The 20,156-nt window shown below is 47.4% G+C and overlaps 1 protein-coding gene across 1 annotated transcript; it reads right to left on the bottom strand.

Moving 5' to 3' along the window:
• Positions 1-750: 750 nt before the first annotated feature.
• LOC129822338 (2-acylglycerol O-acyltransferase 1-like) lies at positions 751-10,165 on the bottom strand. Its single transcript, XM_055880553.1, has 6 exons — positions 9,871-10,165; positions 9,551-9,729; positions 5,346-5,550; positions 4,856-5,030; positions 4,018-4,217; positions 751-3,366 (listed from the first exon to the last, which is right to left on the bottom strand). The coding sequence occupies exons 1-6, from the start codon at positions 9,965-9,967 to the stop codon at positions 3,212-3,214; spliced, it is 1,011 nt and encodes a 336-aa protein (XP_055736528.1). The 5' UTR covers positions 9,968-10,165; the 3' UTR covers positions 751-3,211.
• Between the last annotated feature and the right edge of the window lie 9,991 nt (positions 10,166-20,156).

The raw sequence follows: 20,156 nt of genomic DNA, 5'->3' as shown, positions 1-20,156 counted from the left end.
GGTCTCACAAAAATGATAATTGATTGCCTTGACAAACATGGTCTGGACTACAAATAATATTGTGGGGTAAGGCTATGACGGTGCATCTGTCATGAGCAGGAAGCATTCTGGTGTGTCTGCACGGATTAAAAACAGTGCAAGATTTGCATTTTATGTGCACTGTAATGCAAATTGTTTGAATTTGGTTCTTGTCGATGCTGTAAAATCAGTGCCTGAGGCAGTTCACTTTTTTTGCTCTCCTGCAGAAGCTTTATAACTCTATCTGGCTCGTACGTTCATCTCAAGTGGCTTGCAGTTCAGAAAGAGCTGTATCCACAGCAGCAGCCCAGGGAACCACAGAGACTTACGGATGTAAGGTGGGCATGCAGATACATGGCATGCCGTAATCTGAGGGACAGGCTTCCAGCAGTTCTGAGAGTGCTACAGGATATCACACTTGAAAATAGTGGTGATAGATCAGTGGAGGCAAGGAGGCCTTCTTTCTCAGATAGATTTACAATTCATAGGGCTTTTGGTTTCCTTTTGTAAAGTGCTTGGTGAGGCCAAATGTCTTTCTGACATGCTCCAATCGAGCTCTCTTGACCTAGCAAGGGTTGTGGATCTAGTAGGTGCCCTTACAGACACATTACAGGACCACAGAAGTGAGGGTTACTTTGGAGAACTATGGAAAGAGGTTGAAGAGATTGCAGAGCACTGAAAAATAAGTGTACAAACAGTGTGTAAAATACAGCCTAAAACAAGTTTAAGATTTCACGACTCATTGATGATGAGCACTGTAGGACAGAAAAATAGTGACCAAAGTGATGGTGAGAGCTTCCAAAGAGCTATCTTTTATCAGGTGCTTGACAGTCTCACAGCTGTGCCGCAGATACGTTTTCAAAGAAGAATTGCGAGATAATGCAAGGGGTCCAGTCTCTCAACCCATAGAGTACAACATTCTTGAATGAGGAGCCTTTGTTTGCTTTTGCTCAGACATTTGAGTCAGATTTAGAGGACCTCAAACATGAGGTTCATCAAACCAAGTGGCTTCTTGATAGGAGAGAGAAAAGTGGAAGGGACAGACCGTCTACTCTCCTTGACTTTGTTGTGTTTCTAGAACTTTATAAAGAGGTCTTCCATGAGCTATTTCGACTTTGTAAGATTTCTGTTGTTACACCAGTCAGCAGTGCTTCTTGCGAGAGAAGCTTCTCAGCTTTAAAACTGATTAAACCCCACCTTAGGACAACAATGGTTGATGACAGGTTAAGTTACTTCGGAATTCTCAGTGTTGAGTCAAGGAGGGCACGCTCCCTCAACATGGATGAGTTTGTGAAACATTTAGCCAGTTCTCACCAGAACCGCAGAAGTATGCTGTTTTAAATCTACCTAGGATCATTTGGCACTTAGACGGTCCCTCTGGTCATGATTAAAACCTGCACTGTGTACTAGCTGGTACACTGACATTCTAAAATGATAAATCCAAAGGGCATCATGTCACACATATTTAATTTGGTCTTGATTAGGCCAATTCCAAAACTTTTCTTTGCTATTAGTTAACATAATATATATGAGCATTAATATGATACTGTAAGTTTGTAATATTGATGGGCACCAAAATGATTTTTAAAGTCTGTTTCTGCTTGATACCTGCTATATCAAATTGCAGTGTGTTTTTTTGTAAATTTACTTTTTTGTAAATAAACTATGCAATTTATGTAACACACAAATGCTATCTTATCTCCTTGGCGCTTGAGCTTTATTTTTGGGAAAATATTTTGGATGTTCAACACTTATAGATCCAGATGATATATTCATGAAAACAGAGTGACCCAAGTCTCTCCAGTATGCGAGTACAGTACAGTGTGTATGTGAGAGAGAAAGAAATTGAGCTGCAGTTCCGAGGTAGAGACCCTGACTATTCATAGTATTTTAAATAATTCTAGTGAACAAACCCTTTTGGACCACACTATCTGTCACATTGAAGAACTTCGGGTTAAGTGAATGATCAATTCTACCTCTAATCAGCAATCATATGATTCATTCATGCTCCTTAGATGCCAGGTTAGGGTTACACACTAATTTACTGTCATGGTCTATGGACCCCCTGAAGTAGCCTTGGACACCCCTTGGCCACCCCATGTAGAAAACTCTAGTTCCGCCACTGCTTACAAAGATGAGGACCAAGAGCAAGAGAGGGAGTGAGGTGAATCATAGTGGAATCTGAAAAGACACGTATCCCGAAAGCATGATGGTGTACTTATTACTACTGCACATGCTAAACTAAAATAAATGAATGAGCTGGGTAGCTAATTAAGTGTGTCATTGTAGCAAAGTATTTATAAACTAAAAATCTGATATCTTAAAAGTTTCCTTCATTTTTGTTCTATTATCTATACAATAGGCAATAATTGATTTTGGCCCAATAGGCATATTCCAACTTTCAAAGAGCTTTCTGTTTTTTAATTGGGTTATTTTGCCTAAAAACATAAATCAGCCTATATGCCCAATTTATAGACTATAATGATTTAATACAACGAAATGTTGTTTAAATGCTGAGCACTTGGTAATGTTCCTGACTCCCTCCCAGCCCTGTGTGTTGCACTCAAAAATGCTTCACAATGTATTACTTTGTACCCTATAGCCTTTAAATGATTGAAATAAAATAGCCTAAATAATACATTTTCAATCCTTCTTAGACTCTTTGTCTGGCTCCTGACCTATTTACAGTGTTTATATGTTGTTTCACATGACATGAACGCTTCTTATATTCACCTTTTCATGTTCATTAAAATACTTTTCATTCAAGTCATGTGGTTTGATTTCAATACTTCAAAACCAAATGGTAGGTCTAGGTAGTCACAAAAATAGATTGGTGTTGGTTAAATTGTGATTTTAATGAACGTGAAGGGGTTTTTAGAGAGCCGGTGGAAAGGAGATGGAGTTCCATAGCGGTGCTCAATGAGCGGGGTTTCCAACGCTCAACTCAGCTGACTTACTCTGGGCCTATGGTGACTGTATAAGAGAGTAAAGGATGAGAGCGATGCCCGTTTGATTGTGTAAATGGGTGTTCACTCTACATGTATGCAAGCATGCACGTGTCCATTTCCCATGTGTGATTTTGTGTATGTTTGCACTATGTTTGTTTGAAAGTCTGTATCAGTGTGTATTGGTCAGGAGCTGGTTGAATGGTGCAATCCTACAGTGTAGTGCTATCTGACTTCATTTGGTCTGGTCAGGTGAAGATGAGGTGCTGGTGCTCTAGGATCCTGTACTCAGCCTTGTGCTGCTCAAACAGCTTAGCCAGCGCCTCCAGGTAACAGCCATGCAGCCTGTCTACCTCAGCTGATGAGGGGCTCACGTTCCTCTCCACAACTATGGGCTCTCCCACTGAGAAAGAGATGGAGGAAGGGAAAGGAAGGAGGGAAAGATGGGCCAAGGGTAGATGGAGAGAGAGAGATAGGCAGTGGAGAAAGAGAGAGTAAAAATACAGATGGGGTTCAGTCAGAGCAGAAAATGAAAGGCAGAGGAATTACAGAATGTGCAAATGTAGTCACTCAGAGGAAGAACAGGAGAGAAAGGGAGGGGAGAGATAAAGGAAGTAGAACAGAGGGCAAGACGGAGGACACATGAGTTTACAGCTCTAAGGTGATTTGATTGGCTGTAGCCCAGTGACCCTTCACTGTGGACGGCTCTGTTCCAGCTGGTCACGATGTCTTGGCTGACCCCAGCTGCTGCCACGGTTACAGTTACCCTTAACACAGTTAGCTATGACCCAGTTTACCAGTTTCCCTTATGTCGGCTGTTCTCCCTCTCCCCCAGGGAGCTTTTATTTTGCCATCTGGGTGATGACTAGCTAACTCAAAGATTTCCTTCAATCAGAGCACTGTGACTGCACATTGTTTCTGAATGTTGTTTGTAAATAGTTTAAGGAATATGTTTCCCCATAGAAACAAATGGGTCATATTTTAGTCTCTTATTCCTCGTCACCTCTCTCTTCCCATGACTTTCCACCCACATTGTCCCCCATCCCCCACTCACCAATGGTGTAGATGGGTTGTCTGAAGGGCATGAAGCCCAAGCTGTACTGGAAAACCCCCCGGGCGTGGAACAGAGGCAAACTGAAGCCCAGGGTCTTCCTCATGCCCTCCTGGATGGTACGGACCAGGGAGCCCTTCGGGTTCTTCAGCTGATTAAACAGATCATTCTCCCCAAAGGAGAACACTGGCACCAGATGAGCCCTGCACACAAGACAGGGTGAGAGAACAAGTCCGAATTTTTACCAGCGGCACAATTCCACGTTTGATCGCAACCTCATAATTTGATGTTTGTGGTTGTTTGCAAAATCAATGTATTTCAATGTGATCTGATCCTTTTCGTGTTTTTTGTTTGCTAAAAAAATCTATGTTCCTGTCATTATTGCTCTCACTATCTCCCTCATCACTCCCAGCTCATCCTCGGCTCACACCAATCTATCTAAAGTGGAATGTAGAGCGGCTACCCATAATCCTTCTGACCTGAGTGTATCCTAATTCTGTTTTTAACAACTAAATGCCCAGTCAAATGAGTGAATCTTTCAAATCTCTGAGCGGAGGACATAAATCAGTTATTCATGCAGGTGTGTGTGTACTGTAATATTACAATGCATTTCCTGTCATCTCAACACATGGGTCATTAAAATCCCTGGGGTTAAGATTCATAGTTCACTTTATGGCCTACAGTACATTCAGTAATGGCCCTTAGGGAGATTTCAGTCAACATGAACATTTCTAATACTTTATTTAAAACGAGATGGTTATATATGATGAGTAGATTGACAGGAAATAAGGCAGGAAGGATGCATTTTTAAGTGTACAAGCGGACGCAGACAGAGACTCACCCACACCTGAGAGCAATCTTGACAAAGCCCTTCCTGTTGAGGGCCTCCAGGATGAGGCTCCCAGGCCTGGCCTCCAGGGACTCTGCCGTCCCACCAATCACTATGATTGACACGTTGCCCCCTCCCCTCTGGCTCAACACATGGGTAAGACTCTTCTTGGAACAAGAAACAACCCCTTAGGGCAGGTACAGCACAGTATACTTAGAACAAATGTGGCCACGAAAAAACTTTCACAGGGCAGAGTTTATTTGAAAAGATTTACAATATCCACAATATGAAGAAAGAATTGTTGACAAACTAATACTGCACTACAGTGTGCGACACAATGTTTGGACCTTGAAATGTAATGTTTGGGTCCTTCAAAATGCACTCCAGTATTTACCTAACCTTGAAAGCTCAATGATAGTGTTTAAATTAGAAAAACCAGAAGCATTGTGGTGGAATGCATCTGATGATTATGGCTCATAAATACATCCCTAACAAGGTTCACCTGAGGACATATGGTACTCCCGGAAGAATGGGAAGCCAAACCAGATGCCGAGGGTATGCAGGTAAGGAGTCATTCCTGGATAGAGCTCTTGGAAACCTGTGTATTCTGTACAGAAATTGCCAAACGCTCCGGCTACCAGGATTCCGTGAGGATGGAACCCCATCAGGTAGTTCCTTTCTGGGTCTAGGTCACATGTCTTAATCAGCTGACCACAGACACAGACAAGACATGAACAGTGAGAGGACAATGGATAAGACATAGGTTGAGTTCTTGCCTGACTAGATGCGCAGATGTTGCATTGCGTCAACCAATGGTCGTGTGCTACGTCATCGACTGTGCAGTCAGGCATCAGATGGTTCTGTCATATGATGTGGTTATGTAACAGTCCTGACCTATTTATGTTAGTTTTTATGTGTTTTTGGTCAGGGCATGTGTTTTGGGTGGGCAGTCTATGTTATCTGTTTCTATGTTGGTTTCGGTTTGCCTGGTATGGCTCTTGATTAGAGGCAGGTGGTTTGCATTTTCCTCTAATCAAGAGTCATATTTAGGTAGGGCATTCTCACTGTTTGTTGGTGGGTGATTGTCTCCTGTGATGTCTTCGTTATGTTCGATGTATTCACTTTTGGAGCTGTTTGGCTGTTCGTTCGTTTTGATGTACGTTCCTGTTCGTGAGTTTACGTTTGTTGATGTGAGTTTATGTTCAGGTTCCGTTGTACGTCGTTTTGTTATTTTGTAAGTTTTGAAAGTGTTTGTTTTGTTTCGTGTTGCCATCAGTTTTCGTATTAATAATAAAGATGGCATATTTCCCTGACTCCGCATATTGGTCTGAAGATCCTTCTCTCCTCACCTCGTCCGAGGATGAGGAAAGCGACAGCTATGACAGAATCACCCACCAAAATACAGAGACCAAGCGGTATGGGAATGCTCGACGGAGCAACAAGGACTTTTGGACTTGGGAGGAGATCCTGTCTGGTAGAGGACCCTGGGCGCAAACTGGAGAATATCGCTGCTCTCGTGAGAAGAGTGAGGCAGCCACAGCCCAGGAGCGCTGGTATGAGGAGGCAGCTAGGAGACGTGGATGGAAGCCGGAGAATCAAGCTCGTAACCGGAATTATGAGGGGACTCGTTTTGCACGGAAGCCCGAAAAGCCCGTGAGTAACTCCCAAAAATTTCTTGGGGGGGGGGCTAAAGGGTAGTGGGCTAAGGGCAGGCAGGAGACCTGCGCCCACTTCCCAGGCTAACCGTGGAGAGCGGGAGTACGGGCAGACACCGTGTTACGCAGTAGAGCGCACGGTGTCTCCTGTACGTGTGCATAGCCCAGTGCGGGTTATTCCACCTCCCCGCACTGGTAGGGCTAGATTGGGCATTGAGCCAGGTGTCATGAGGCCGGCTCAACGCGTCTGGTCTCCAGTGCGTCTCCTCGGGCCGGCATACATGGCACCTGCCTTACGCAGGGTTTCCCCGGTTCGCCTACACAGCCCGGTGCGGGTTATTCCACCTCCCCGTACTGGGCGGGCGACCGGGAGCATTCAACCAGGTAAGGTTGGGCAGGCTCAATGCTCAAGAGAGCCAGTACGCCTGCACGGTCCGGTATTTCCGGCGCCACCTCCCCACCCCAGCCTAGTACCTACAGTGCCTATATTACGCACTAGGTTACCAGTGCATTTCCAGAGCCCTGTTCCTCCTCCACGCACTCTCCCTATAGTGCGTGTATCCAGTTCAGTGCCTCCAGTTCCGGCCCCACGCACTAAGCCACCTGTGCGTCTCCTAAGTCCTGTACACACTGTCACTTCTCCCCGTACTAGTCCTGAGGTGCGTGCCCTCAGCCAGGTGCCACCAGTGCCGGTACCACGCACCAGGTATAGAGTACGCTTTGAGAGTTCAGTGTGCCCTGTCCCTGCTCCACGCACTAGTAGGAGGGTGCTTATCATTAGCCCGGTGCCTCCAGTTCCGGCACCACGCACCAGGTCTACAGTGCGCCGTATCCGGCCAGAGCCATCCGTCTCCTCAGCGCCATCTGAGCCATCCGTCTCCCCAGCGCCATCTGAGCCATCCGTCTCCCCAGCGCCATCTGAGCCATCCGTCTCCCCAGCGCCATCTGAGCCATCCGTCTCCCCAGCGCCATCTGAGCCATTCGTCTGCCAGGAGCCTGCAAAGCCGCCCGTCTGCCATGAGCCTGCAAAGCCGCCCGTCTGCCATGAGCCTACAGAGCCATCCGCCAGACAGGAGCCGCTAGAGCCGTCAGCCAGACAGGAGCCGCTAGAGCCGCCCGCCAGACAGGATCTGCCAGAGCCGCCAACCAGACAGGATCTGCCAGAGCCGCCAACCAGACAGGATCTGCCAGAGCCGCCAACCAGACAGGATCTGCCAGAGCCGCCAGCGAGCCATGAGCAGCCAGAGCCGTCAGAGAGCCATGAGCAGCCAGAGCCGTCAAAGAGCCATGAGCAGCCAGAGCCGTCAGAGAGCCATGAGCAGCCAGAGCCGTCAGAGAGCCATGAGCAGCCAGAGCCGTCAGAGCGCCATGAGCGTCGAGAGCCGTCAGCCTGCCATGAGCGTCGAGAGCCGTCAGCCTGCCATGAGCGTCGAGAGCCGTCAGCCTGCCATGAGCGTCGAGAGCCGTCAGCCTGCCATGAGCGTCGAGAGCCGTCAGCCTGCCATGAGCGTAGAGAGCCGTCAGTCTGCCATGAGCGTCGAGAGCCGTCAGCCTGCATGGACCTGCCAGAGTCCTTCAGCCGGGATCTGCCCCTTGTCCCGGTGCTGCCCCTTGTCCCGGTGCTGCCCCTTGTCCCGGTGCTGCCCCTTGTCCCGGTGCTGCCCCTTGTCCCGGTGCTGCCCCTTGTCCCGGTGCTGCCCCTTGTCCCGGTGCTGCCCCTTGTCCCGGTGCTGCCCCTTGTCCCGGTGCTGCCCCTTGTCCCGGTGCTGCCCCTTGTCCCGGTGCTGCCCCTTGTTCTGGTGCTGCCCCTTGTCCCGGTGCTACCCCTTGTCCCGGTGCTGCCCCTTGTCCCGGTGCTAGCTGTTTATTTAGGGGAAGGTAGTGTTAGGGTGGTCAGTAGAAGGGGTAGAAAGAAGAGGGGAGTGACTATGGTGGTGCGGGGACAGCGTCCTGAACCGGAACCACCACCGTGGTCAACTGCCCACCCGGACCCTCCCCTGGACTTTGTGCTGGTGCGCCCGGCGTTCGCACCTTGGGGGGGGGGGGTACTGTAACAGTCCTGACCTATTTATGTTAGTTTTTATGTGTTTTTGGTCAGGGCATGTGTTTTGGGTGGGCAGTCTATGTTATCTGTTTCTATGTTGGTTTCGGTTTGCCTGGTATGGCTCTTGATTAGAGGCAGGTGGTTTGCATTTTCCTCTAATCAAGAGTCATATTTAGGTAGGGCATTCTCACTGTTTGTTGGTGGGTGATTGTCTCCTGTGATGTCTTCGTTATGTTCGATGTATTCACTTTTGGAGCTGTTTGGCTGTTCGTTCGTTTTGATGTACGTTCCTGTTCGTGAGTTTACGTTTGTTGATGTGAGTTTATGTTCAGGTTCCGTTGTACGTCGTTTTGTTATTTTGTAAGTTTTGAAAGTGTTTGTTTTGTTTCGTGTTGCCATCAGTTTTCGTATTAATAATAAAGATGGCATATTTCCCTGACTCCGCATATTGGTCTGAAGATCCTTCTCTCCTCACCTCGTCCGAGGATGAGGAAAGCGACAGCTATGACAGGTTAGCTGATATGTTAAATACCTATCCAGGCCTTGTAAGATCTGGCATACATCTGCAATGTAGTCGGGCAGGAACTCAACCACAGAATGGGTGGATGTGACAGGGTGCTGGGCCATTAGCCATGGGATGATGTATGGGATGATGTATTGGCCAATGACCACTTTACAATGGCTTTGACCTATTTGAGCTATTAATACACCAAAGGGCAGTGGATAAAGAGTGGGTAGGCAGTCATGCTTGCCTTGAGACAAATGTCCTCAATTACATTTATCATTCAGTTAATAGGTGTTCGCATACAAATTGTGATATTATTAAATCAACATGGAATTCAATCAGTAATTCTGAGTGTCATTACACACAGGCTGAAGTCTAAATTATGCAAAGAATGGTGCAATAACCTATTACTGTTGATAATAATGAGGCTTGATATTAGTTGGCCTCCATGTACCATTAAATGCATAGGCTACACAACCAGAAAACATCATACGCCTACTTACATGGATGGGGAAATAGTCTCCAAAGTGTTTCCACACGGTCCAGTGGCGTACCCAGTCAGACCTGCGGCCCCCAGCCTGAGGTGTGTCCCAGTCCAGGTAGAGCCACAGGGCATACAGAGCAGCCATGTGCCAGTATCCATTCAACACGATCACAACATACACACAAAAACAACACTGCGCTAGACAGACACGACAAGATGGAAGTGAAGAAAAATATGGGCATCACATGAGTAAGCACTGATTTTAATTGACCCCAACCCTGGGCCACCATGGTTATGATTTGCTGAAGATGAGGAAGTGTGCAGAAGCCTACCAGTTACCTCCAAAGAGAAAGCAGAAGACCCATTGAAGAACTGCAGCTGTCTGTAAACGTCGGTTGAACGGGATATTCAACGGTGCAAGCTCTATCTTGACCATGTCTGCGGTTCCCACTCCCGGCTTCTAAAATGTTCCGTGGTCAAGGGCACAGAGCAGGGGAAGGGTCACTATCTTATGCCCCTGTCCTTGTCAAAATCTTTTTATACTCAGCAGCTTTAACAAGGCGGTCATCCAAGTTCGTGGCATTTTGGCAAGACTTCATGCGCAGAACTATTCAAGTAAAATACAAATGATAGGCTATACTCATTTTTGTGTGCCTGGTCTCTTACCATACACTTGACTTTATCAACTTCCAAAACACTGCTCTAAACTGGCTGCTATATGATTGCGATATCAGGCTTTCGCTTACTCTGGTTTCTTTCTACTAGCACCATCTTGTGGAAAACATAAAGTACAACCAAGGAGTTAAATTGAGTACACCCAGAGAGGAAGAGGAGAAGAGAGAGGTTTTACTTCACCCAAACTCTGTCCACAAAAATAAATGCACGAAGTGAGGAATTTTTGTATGGCGGTCAATGAGAGAGTTGAATTTGGTCTACAAAAATGTAATTGCCAATTTGATTCATGAGGCATATTTGATCAAATAGAAGTTTTGTAATGGTTAGGTTGATACGAACGCACTGATATGCGTGACATTTCGGCAACTTACCCAAAATGACTTTACATTGGTGTTGTGCTGGTTGTCATATATATAGTTGGAGGACTCATCATGGATATTTTAGCATGGACATTGCCATTGAGGGCTTCCACCGTTTTAAAGTAGTCAATTGGGTGGGGATTCCTATGAGTTGAGCGCCATCAGCCAACGAAGAAGAAGAAAATTGACTACTTTAAAATTGATATAGCATCAATAGCGCTGCCCATGATGTCACAGATGCTATAATGGCACAGATACAAAGATGAGTCAATCTATCAATTCAATTCAATGGGCTTTATTGGCATGGTACACATATGTTTACATTGCCAAAGCAAGTGAAATTGATAATAAACAAAAGTGAAATAAACAATCAGAAATGAACTGTAAACATTACTCACAAAAGTTTCAAAAGAATAGGGACATTTGTCACGTTCCTGACCTGTTTTCCTTTGTTTTGTATTCATTTTAGTTGGTCAGGGCGTGAGTTGGGTGGGTTTGTCTATGTTTTGTATTTTCTATGTGGGGTTTTGTGTTCGGCCTGGTATGATTCTCAATTAGAGACAGGTGTGTATTGTTTGTCTCTAATTGAGAGTCATACAAAGGCAGCCAGGGCACACTGGACTCTCGTGGCGCACTCTAGGCCTGGTGCGTGGTACCGGAACTGGAGGTACCGGGCTGAGGGCACGCACCTCAGGGCGAGTGCGGGGAGAAGGAACAGTGCGTCCAGGGCTCTGGAGACGCACAGGAGGCTTGGTGCGTGGTGCCGGAACTGGAGGCACTGGGCTGGAGACACGCACCATAGGGAGAGTACGTGGAGGAGGAACAGGGCTCTGGAGATGCACTGGAAGCCTGGTGCGTGGTGTAGGCACTGGTGGTACTGAGCTGGGGTGGGAAGGTGGCGCCGGATATACCGGACCGTGAAGGAGGACACGTGCTCTTGAGCACCGAGCCTCTCTCCGGTAGCCTCCGCTCTCCTCAGTGCCTCCAGCTGTTCCCATGGGAGGCGATCTCTACCAGCTAGGATCTCCTCCCATGTGTAGACACCCTTTCCATTACAGAACCACCTACCTCTCCAGAGCCAAGCAGCGGAGTCAAAGGAGAAAGGGACAGGAAAAGAAGGAGCAATGGACATGGGACGATGTTCTGGATGGAAAGGGTGTCTACACATGGGAGGAGATCCTAGCTGGTAGAGATCGCCTCCCATGGGAACAGCTGGAGGCACTGAGGAGAGCGGAGGCTACCGGAGAGAGGCTCGGTGCTCAAGAGCACGTGTCCTCCTTCACGGTCCGGTATATCCGGCGCCACCTTCCCACCCCAGCTCAGTACCACCAGTGCCTACACCACGCACCAGGCTTCCAGTGCATCTCCAGAGCCCTGTTCCTCCTCCACGTACTCTCCCTATGGTGCGTGTCTCCAGCCCAGTGCCTCCAGTTCCGGCACCACGCACCAAGCCTCCTGTGCGTCTCCAGAGCCCTGGACGCACTGTTCCTTCTCCCCGCACTCGCCCTGAGGTGCGTGCCCTCAGCCCGGTACCTCCAGTTCCGGTACCACGCACCAGGCCTAGAGTGCGCCACGAGAGTCCAGTGTGCCCTGTTCCTGTTCCCCGCACTCGCCCTGAGGTGCGTGCCCTCAGCCCGGTACCTCCAGTTCCGGTACCACGCACCAGGCCTATAGTGCGTCTCAGCCGGCCAGAGTCTGCCGTCTGCCCAGCGGTGCCTGAACGGCCCGTCTGCCCAGCTCCGTCTGAGCCATCGGTCTGCCCAGCGCCGTCTGAGCCATCTGTCTGCCCAGCGCCGTCTGAGCCATCTGTCTGCCCAGCGCCGTCTGAGCCATCTGTCTGCCCAGCGCCGTCTGAGCCATCTGTCTGCCCAGCGCCGTCTGAGCCATCTGTCTGCCCAGCGCCGTCTGAGCCATCTGTCTGCCCAGCGCCATCTGAGTCATCCGTCTGCCACGAGCCATTAGAGCCGCCCGTCTGTCCCGAGCCAGTAGAGCCGTCCGTCAGTCAGGAGCCGCTAGAGCCGTCCGTCAGTCAGGAGCTGCCAGAGACGCCCGCCAGTCAGGAGCTGCCAGAGACGCCCGCCAGTCAGGAGCTGCCAGAGACGCCCGCCAGTCAGGAGCTGCCAGAGACGCCCGCCAGTCAGGAGCTGCCAGAGACGCCCGCCAGTCAGGAGCTGCCAGAGACGCCCGCCAGTCAGGAGCTGCCAGAGACGCCCGCCAGTCAGGAGCTGCCAGAGACGTCCGACAGTCCGGAGCTGCCCTACAGTCCGGAGCTGCCGTACAGTCCGGAGCTGCCCTACAGTCCGGAGCTGCCCTACAGTCCGGAGCTGCCACTCAGCCCGGACCTGCCGGAGTCCCTCAGCCAGGACCTGCTGGAGTCCCTCAGCCAGGACCTGCCGCCCCTTGTCCCGGTGCTGCTCCTTGTCCCGGTGCTGCCCCTTATCCCGGTGTTGCCCCTTGTCCCGGTGCTGCCCCTTGTCCCGGTGCTGCCCCTTGTCCCGGTGCTGCCCCTTGTCCCGGTGCTGCCCCTTGTCCCGGTGCTGCCCCTTGTCCCGGTGCTGCTCCTTGTCCCGGTGCTGCTCCTTGTCCCGGTGCTGCCCCTTATCCCGGTGTTGCCCCTTGTCCCGGTGCTGCCCCTTGTCCCGGTGCTGCCCCTTATCCCGGTGCTGCCCCTTATCCCGGTGCTGCCCCTTATCCCGGTGCTGCCCCTTCATTTAGGTGGGGTTAGTGGGAGGGTGGTCATTGGGAGGGGGATAAAGAAGCGGGGATTGATTATGGTGGGGTGGGGACCTCGTCCACCGCCAGAGCCGCCACCGTGGACAGACGCCCACCCAGACCCTCCCCTAGACTTTGTGCTGGTGCGCCCGGAGTTCGCACCTTAAGGGGGGGGTTCTGTCACGTTCCTGACCTGTTTTCCTTTGTTTTGTATTCATTTTAGTTGGTCAGGGCGTGAGTTGGGTGGGTTTGTCTATGTTTTGTATTTTCTATGTGGGGTTTTGTGTTCGGCCTGGTATGATTCTCAATTAGAGACAGGTGTGTATTGTTTGTCTCTAATTGAGAGTCATACAAAGGCAGCCAGGGTTTCACTGGTGTTTTGTGGGTGTTTGTTTCCTGTGTTAGTGTTTGGGCCACACAGGACTGTTTGAGGTTAGTCACGTTTGTTGTTTTGTATTTTGTAGTGTTTTCTTGTGTTTTTACATTAAACATGTACAATTACCAATCCGCATCTTGGTCCGATCCATGCTCCTCCTCGTCTGAGGAGGAGAACAACATTGACTGCCTTAACAACATTTCCAATGTCATATTATGTCTATATACCGTGTTGTAACAATGTGCAAATAGTTGAAGTACAAAAAGGGAAAATAAATAAACATAAATATGGGTTGTATTTACAATTGTGTTTGTGCTTCAGTTGTTGCCCTTTTCTTGTGGCAACAGGTCACAAATATTGCTGCTGTGATGGCACACTGTGCTATTTCACCCAATAGATATGGCAGTTCACCAAAATTTGATTTGTTTTCTAATTCTTTGTGGGTCTGTGTAATATGAGGGAAATATTTGTCTCTAATATGGTCATAAATGTGGCAGGAGGTTAGGAAGTGTCTGAGCCCGGTGCCTCCCACCATTAGCTCTGACAAATTGAAAACCCTAGTCATTGACGACTCCATTACCCGCAATATTATACTTAAAAAGAATCAGCCAGTGATCATACATTGTATGATCCAGGGGGCAGGGCTACCGACATAAAAGTTCATCTGAAGATGGTGCTGGCTGAGGCTTAAACTGGCGAGTGTAGACTGTATAGGGACATTGTTATTCACATCGGCACCAACGATGTTTGGATTAAACCATCAGCAACATAACTTCAGCATGTAACTTAGCTAGAACGATGTGTTGGCATCGAGTAATTGTCTCTGGCCCCCTCCCAGTTAAGGGGAGTGATGCGCTCTACAGCAGACTTGCACAACTCAATCGCTGGTTGAAAACTGTTTTCTGAACCTCCCAAAAGATAGTGTGACTCCCCCACAAACAGGACTAAGCCTGGCCTGCTGAGGAGTAATGGATTCCATCCAAGCTTGAGGGGTGCTCTCATCTTGTCTATCAACGTAGAAATGTCTCTAACGCTCCTAGCTCCACAATGAGATGGGGTGCAGGCCAGGCAGCAAGATGTTAGCCAGCCTGCCCGCTTAGTGGAGTCTGCCACTAGCAGTCAGTATAGTCAGCTCAGTTTTCCCCATTGTGACCGTGTCTGTGCCTCGATCTAGGTCAGGAAAAACTAAACATGGCTATCAGGTTTAGGTAAGACCCAGATGCAGACAGTGTCGAAGTAACACGTTTTTACAACAGGGGCAGGCAAATAGGTCAAGGCAGGCAGGGGTCAATAATCCAGAGGGTGTAAACGGTCCAGAACAGCAGGCAGTCTCAGGGTCAGGGCAGGCAGGGGGCAATAATCCAGAACAGTGGGGTAAGGTACAAAACGGCAGGCAGTCTCAGGGTCAGGGCAGGCAGAAAATGTCAAAACCGGGAAGGACTAGAAAACAGGAGCAAGAAAGAGGTGGGAGCAGGGAAACAAATGCTGGTAGGTTTTACAAACAAAATGACCTGGCAAAACACAAACAGAGAACACAGGTATAAATACACAGGAGATAATGGGGAAGATGGAAGACACCTGGAGGGGGGTGGAGACAAGCACAAAGACAGGCGAAACAGATCAGGGTGTGACAATGGCGTGTTCGACTTAGCAATCCCTGTAACGGCTGTCGTCTGGAGAAGGAGACGAGGACCAAGGTGCAACGTGGTAAGTATTCATAATACGTTTAATAAATATGAACACTCGAACAAAAAACAACAAAACGACAAACGAACAGTTCTGGTGGGAACAGGCTACCTAAGTATGGTTCTCAATCAGAGACAACGATAGACAGCTGCCTCTGATTGGGAACCATACCAGGCCAAACACATAGAAATACAAAACAAGGACAACATAGAACACCAGACATAGAATGCCCACCCATACTCACGCCCTGACCAACCAAAATAGAGACATAAAAAGGATCTCTACGGTCAGGGCGTGACAATCACACTGGAATAAAGACCTCATCCATTCCTGTCACTTTCGAAAGAGATTGTGATAATATCTCACATCTCAAAATAGGACTACATAATGTTAGATCCCTCCCTTCCAAGGCAGTCATAGTCAATTAACTAATCACTGATCATACTGTAACCTTGATGTGATTGGCTTGACTGAAACATGGCTCAAGCCTGATGAAATTACTATGTTAAATGAGGCCTCTCCTCCTGGATACACTAGTGACCATATCCCCACACATTCCTCAAAGGCGGAGGTGTTGCTAACATTTACTACAGCAAATTTCAATTTACAAAGAAAATAAAAAATACTTTTGAGCTTGTAGTTATGAAGTCTCTTCAGAAGTCTATGAAGTCTGTATTGTTTACAGGCCTCCTGGGCCGTATACAGCGTTCCTCACTGAGTTCCCTGAATTCCTGTCGGACCTTGTAGTCATTTTTGTAAAAGTCCACAGACCCACTCCAAAAGGCTTTCAGAGCCATCATTGACTCAGTGGTGTTTGTCCAACATGTCTCCGGACTTATGCATTGCCACAGTCATACCAAGGATCTAGTTTTGTTCCATGAAATAAATATTGTCGATCTAAAAACAAATCCTCATAATCCTAGACTATCGGACCACCATCTTAATATGTTCGCAATCGCAACAAATACTCTACTCAGACCCCAACCAAGGATTTTCAAAAGCTGCGCTATAAATTCTCGGGCAAAGAAAAGATTTCTAGATGCCCTTCCAGACTCCCTCCACATACCCAAGGACATAGGAGTACAAAAATCAGTTAACCACCTTACCGAGGATCTAAATTTAACCTAGCGTACTAGCCTAGATACAGTCACACCAAAAAACATTTGTCACAAGCAATAAGCTCCCTGGTATACAGAAAATACCCGAGCCCTGAAGCAAGCTTCCAGGAAATTGGAATGGAAATGGTGCTTAACCAAACTGGAAGTCCTCCGACTAGCATGGAAAAACAGCACAGTGCAAGATCGAAGAGCCCTCACTGCTGCTCGATCAGCCTACTTTATCCAACCTAATTGAGGAGAATTAAAAACAATCCAACATTTATTTTTGATACTGTCACAAAGCTAACTAAAAAGCAACATTCTCCAAGAGAGGATGGCCTTCACTTCAGCAGTGATGAATTCGTTAACTTCTTTCAACGAAAAGATCCTGATCATTAGAAAGCAAATTACTTTCCTCTTTGAATCTGCATATTTCTCCAAAACTCAGTTGTCCTGAGTCTGCACTGAACTGCCAGGACCTAGGATCAATGGAGATACTCAATTTTTTTTATCCTGTATCTCTCGAAACGTTCACGAAAATAGTAATGGACTCTAAACTTTCCAGCTGCCTACTGGACCCTATTCCAACTAAATTATTGAAAAAGCTACTTCCTGTGCTTGGCCCTCCTATGTTGAACATAATAAATGGCTCCCTATCCTCTGGATGTGTGCCAAACTCACTAAAAGTGGAAGTAACAAAGCCTTGTGAAAAAGCCAAACCTTGGTCCAGAAATTCTTTGAAAACTATCGGCCTATATCGAATCTCCCATTCCTCTCAAAAATTTTGGAAAAAGCTGTTATGCAGCAAATCAATACAAATAATGTATACGAAACGCTCCAGTCTGGTTTTATACCTTATCGTAGTACTGAGACTGCACTCGTGAAGGTGACAAATGACCTTTTAATGGCGTCAGACCAAGGCTCTGCGTCTGTCCTCGTACTCCTAGACCTTAGTGTCGCTTTTGACACCATCGATCACCACATTCTTTTGGAGAGATTGGAAAATCCTAATTGGTCTACACAGACATGTTCTTGCCTGATTTAGATCTTATCTGTTGAAAAGATATCAGTTTGTCTCTGTGGATGGTTTGTTCACTGACAAATCAATTGTAAGTTTCTATTTTCCTCAAGTTTCTGTTTTAGGACCACTATTGTTTTCACTATATATTCTACCGGCCGGGATCTCCTTGTTTCATCGTGCTCTAGTAACTCCTTGTGCCGGGCCGGGCACCTGCAAGCTGACTACAGTCGTCAGTTTGATGGTTTTTCCCCGACACGTTGGTGCGGCTGGCTTCCAGGTTAAGAAGCAGTGTGGCTTGGCTCTCGACCTTCGCCGAGTCCATAGGGGAGTTGCAGCGATGAGACAAGATCTTTCTAGAGCCCACAAGAAGCACTACCCCGCCACTTTCCTGTTCAAGTGAGCACAGCACAACAAGGTGAGTCTAAAAATGTATTGTATGTTGCTGCATAAATGATGTAATATGCCAGGGAGATATGTATACTGTAGCCAACAAAGTAATCCTAAGTGTATGTTGTGTAGTAAGCTGTTAGTAGTCCATGTGCCTCACCCTAATAATTTGGTCCCTTTTCCCCCTCACAATTTAGTTTACGAGGACGTGGATGTAGATTAAGGCAGCCCCCCGCACCTCTCTGATTCAGAGGGTGTAACGGCTTTCTTCTTCCTCCTCTGATGAGGAGTAGTAGGAAGGATCGGAAGACCAAAATGCAGCGTAGTACGTATCCATAATGACTTTTAATGAGAATGAATACGACAAAATACAAACTAACAAAGTGAAACAAAATGAAAACCGAAACAGTCCCGTAACGTGAAACACACAAACACTAAACAGGAAATAACCACCCACGAAACCCAAGTGGAAAAAGGCTACCTAAGTATGATTCTCAATCAGAGACAACTAACGAAACCTGCCTCTGATTGAGAATCATACCAGGCCAAACGAAAAAACCAACATAGACAAACGAACATAGATTACCCACCCAACTCACGCCCTGACCACAATAAAACAAAGAAATAACAAAAGAACTAGGGTCAGAACGTGACAGAGGGGTTAGGTTAAATGTGGAAGACACATTTCAGTTGAATGCATTCAGTTGTACAATTGACTAGGTATCCCCATTTCCTTTACTGTTCTGACTTGGTGATGCACATGTAGCCTATAGCCTGTTTTAGAGAAATGTAATCATCAAATGTTGTAGGATCTTTCATTGTCTGCTTCTATGCCCCTTTTATTTATTCTACAGTTCTGACTTGGTGTAATACTGTAAGAACTGCCCATGTTCTGAACTCTGTTGCTGTACATTTCAAAAGTGCTGAACAAATAGTTACAGTATATTTGCTTCAACGAGCTTCAATGCCGTACAACACCCCTTCCGTGGCCTCTAACTGCTCTTAAACGCCAAACCCACTGGCTCTAGGTCATCTATGAGTCTTTGCTAGGTAAAGCTCCGCCTTATCTCAGCTCACTGGTCACCATAGCAAAACCCACCGTAGCACGCGCTCCAGCAGGTATATTTCACTGGTCATCCCCAAAGCCAACACCTCATTTGGCTGCCTTTCCTTCCAGTTCTCTGCTGCCAATGACCGGAACAAATTGCAAATATCACTGAGGTTGGAGACTTATATCTCCCTCACTAACTTCAAGCATCGGCTGTCAGAGCAGCTTGCCGATCGCTGCAGCTGTACACAGCCCATCTGTAAATATCCCATCCAACCAACTACCTACCTCATCCCCATATTTGTTTTTTGTTTTTTTTGTTCTCTTTTGCACACAAGTATTTCTACTTGCACATCCTCATCTGCAGATCTATCACTCCAGTGTCAATTGCTAAATTGTAATTACTTTGCAACTATGGCCTATTTATTGCCTTATCTCCTTACTTCATTTGCACACACTGTATACAGATTTTCTATTGTGTTATTGACTGTACGTTTGTTTATCCCATGTGTAACTTTGTGTTGTTGTTTTTGTCACACTGCTTTGCTTTATCTTGGCCAGGTCACAGTTGTAAATGAGAACTTGTCCTCAACTGGCCTACCTGGTTAAATAAAGGTGAAATAAAATAAAATAAAAAATATTGACTACATCTGTCCTAGCTCAGATTGCCTCTTATCCACTCGTCGTTCCCTTATGCCATAGTTTGTACATCTCAATTGTCAGTAGAAACCACATTTGTTTAAGCAAGTCAGCCTATCAGCCATGTTTTTAAATCAGGCAGTAAATGAGGCTGAATGAACAGTGTCGCTGCCAGACAAGGCTCTGCTGATAGCCAGGTGTAGTGGTGGTAAGGATCACTCCATGGCGCTGAAAAGAAAGCTCTGCTGTTGGGCCAGCTTTTTGTAGGCCCTAACAGTTTGTGGGCATCGTTTGTCACTGTTATGGTGCAATTAATGTATCGTTTAGTGTTATGTTGTGTTGTGTGGTGGCTTTGCTGGCATGCATCCTCCAATTGGCTAACTTGTCGTGCTGCTGCTCCAGTTTCAGCTTTTCTATCTGCGGCTATGGAACCCTGACCTGTTCACGGAACGTGCTACCTTATCTCGGACCTGCTGTTTTCGACCCTCTCTGTCTCTCTCGGAGGAGGACCTAAGCACTAGGACCATGCCTCAGGACTACCTGGCCTGATGACTCCTGGCTGTCCGCAGGCCACCTGGTCATGCTGCTGATCCAGTTTCTGCTGTTTTGGCTGTGGCTATGGAAC

The sequence above is a fragment of the Salvelinus fontinalis genome, chromosome 24, assembly GCF_029448725.1.
Source record: "Salvelinus fontinalis isolate EN_2023a chromosome 24, ASM2944872v1, whole genome shotgun sequence".
Taxonomy (NCBI): Eukaryota; Metazoa; Chordata; class Actinopteri; order Salmoniformes; family Salmonidae; genus Salvelinus; species Salvelinus fontinalis.
Note: the sequence above shows the minus strand (reverse complement) of the source record. Positions and strands in the feature narration are given on the sequence as shown.

Bases quoted from the DNA above. Each gene is read 5' to 3' on its own strand.
- LOC129822338 (XM_055880553.1), bottom strand. From the start codon at position 9,967: ATGGTCAAGATAGAGCTTGCACCGTTGAATATCCCGTTCAACCGACGT. The intron at 5,031-5,345 runs GTGAACCTTGTT...ACCTGCCCTAAG, and splicing joins GGAGTACCATATGTCCTCAG to GGGTTGTTTCTTGTTCCAAG. The intron at 4,218-4,855 runs GTGAGTCTCTGT...TCTTGTGTGCAG, and splicing joins AAGATTGCTCTCAGGTGTGG to GGCTCATCTGGTGCCAGTGT.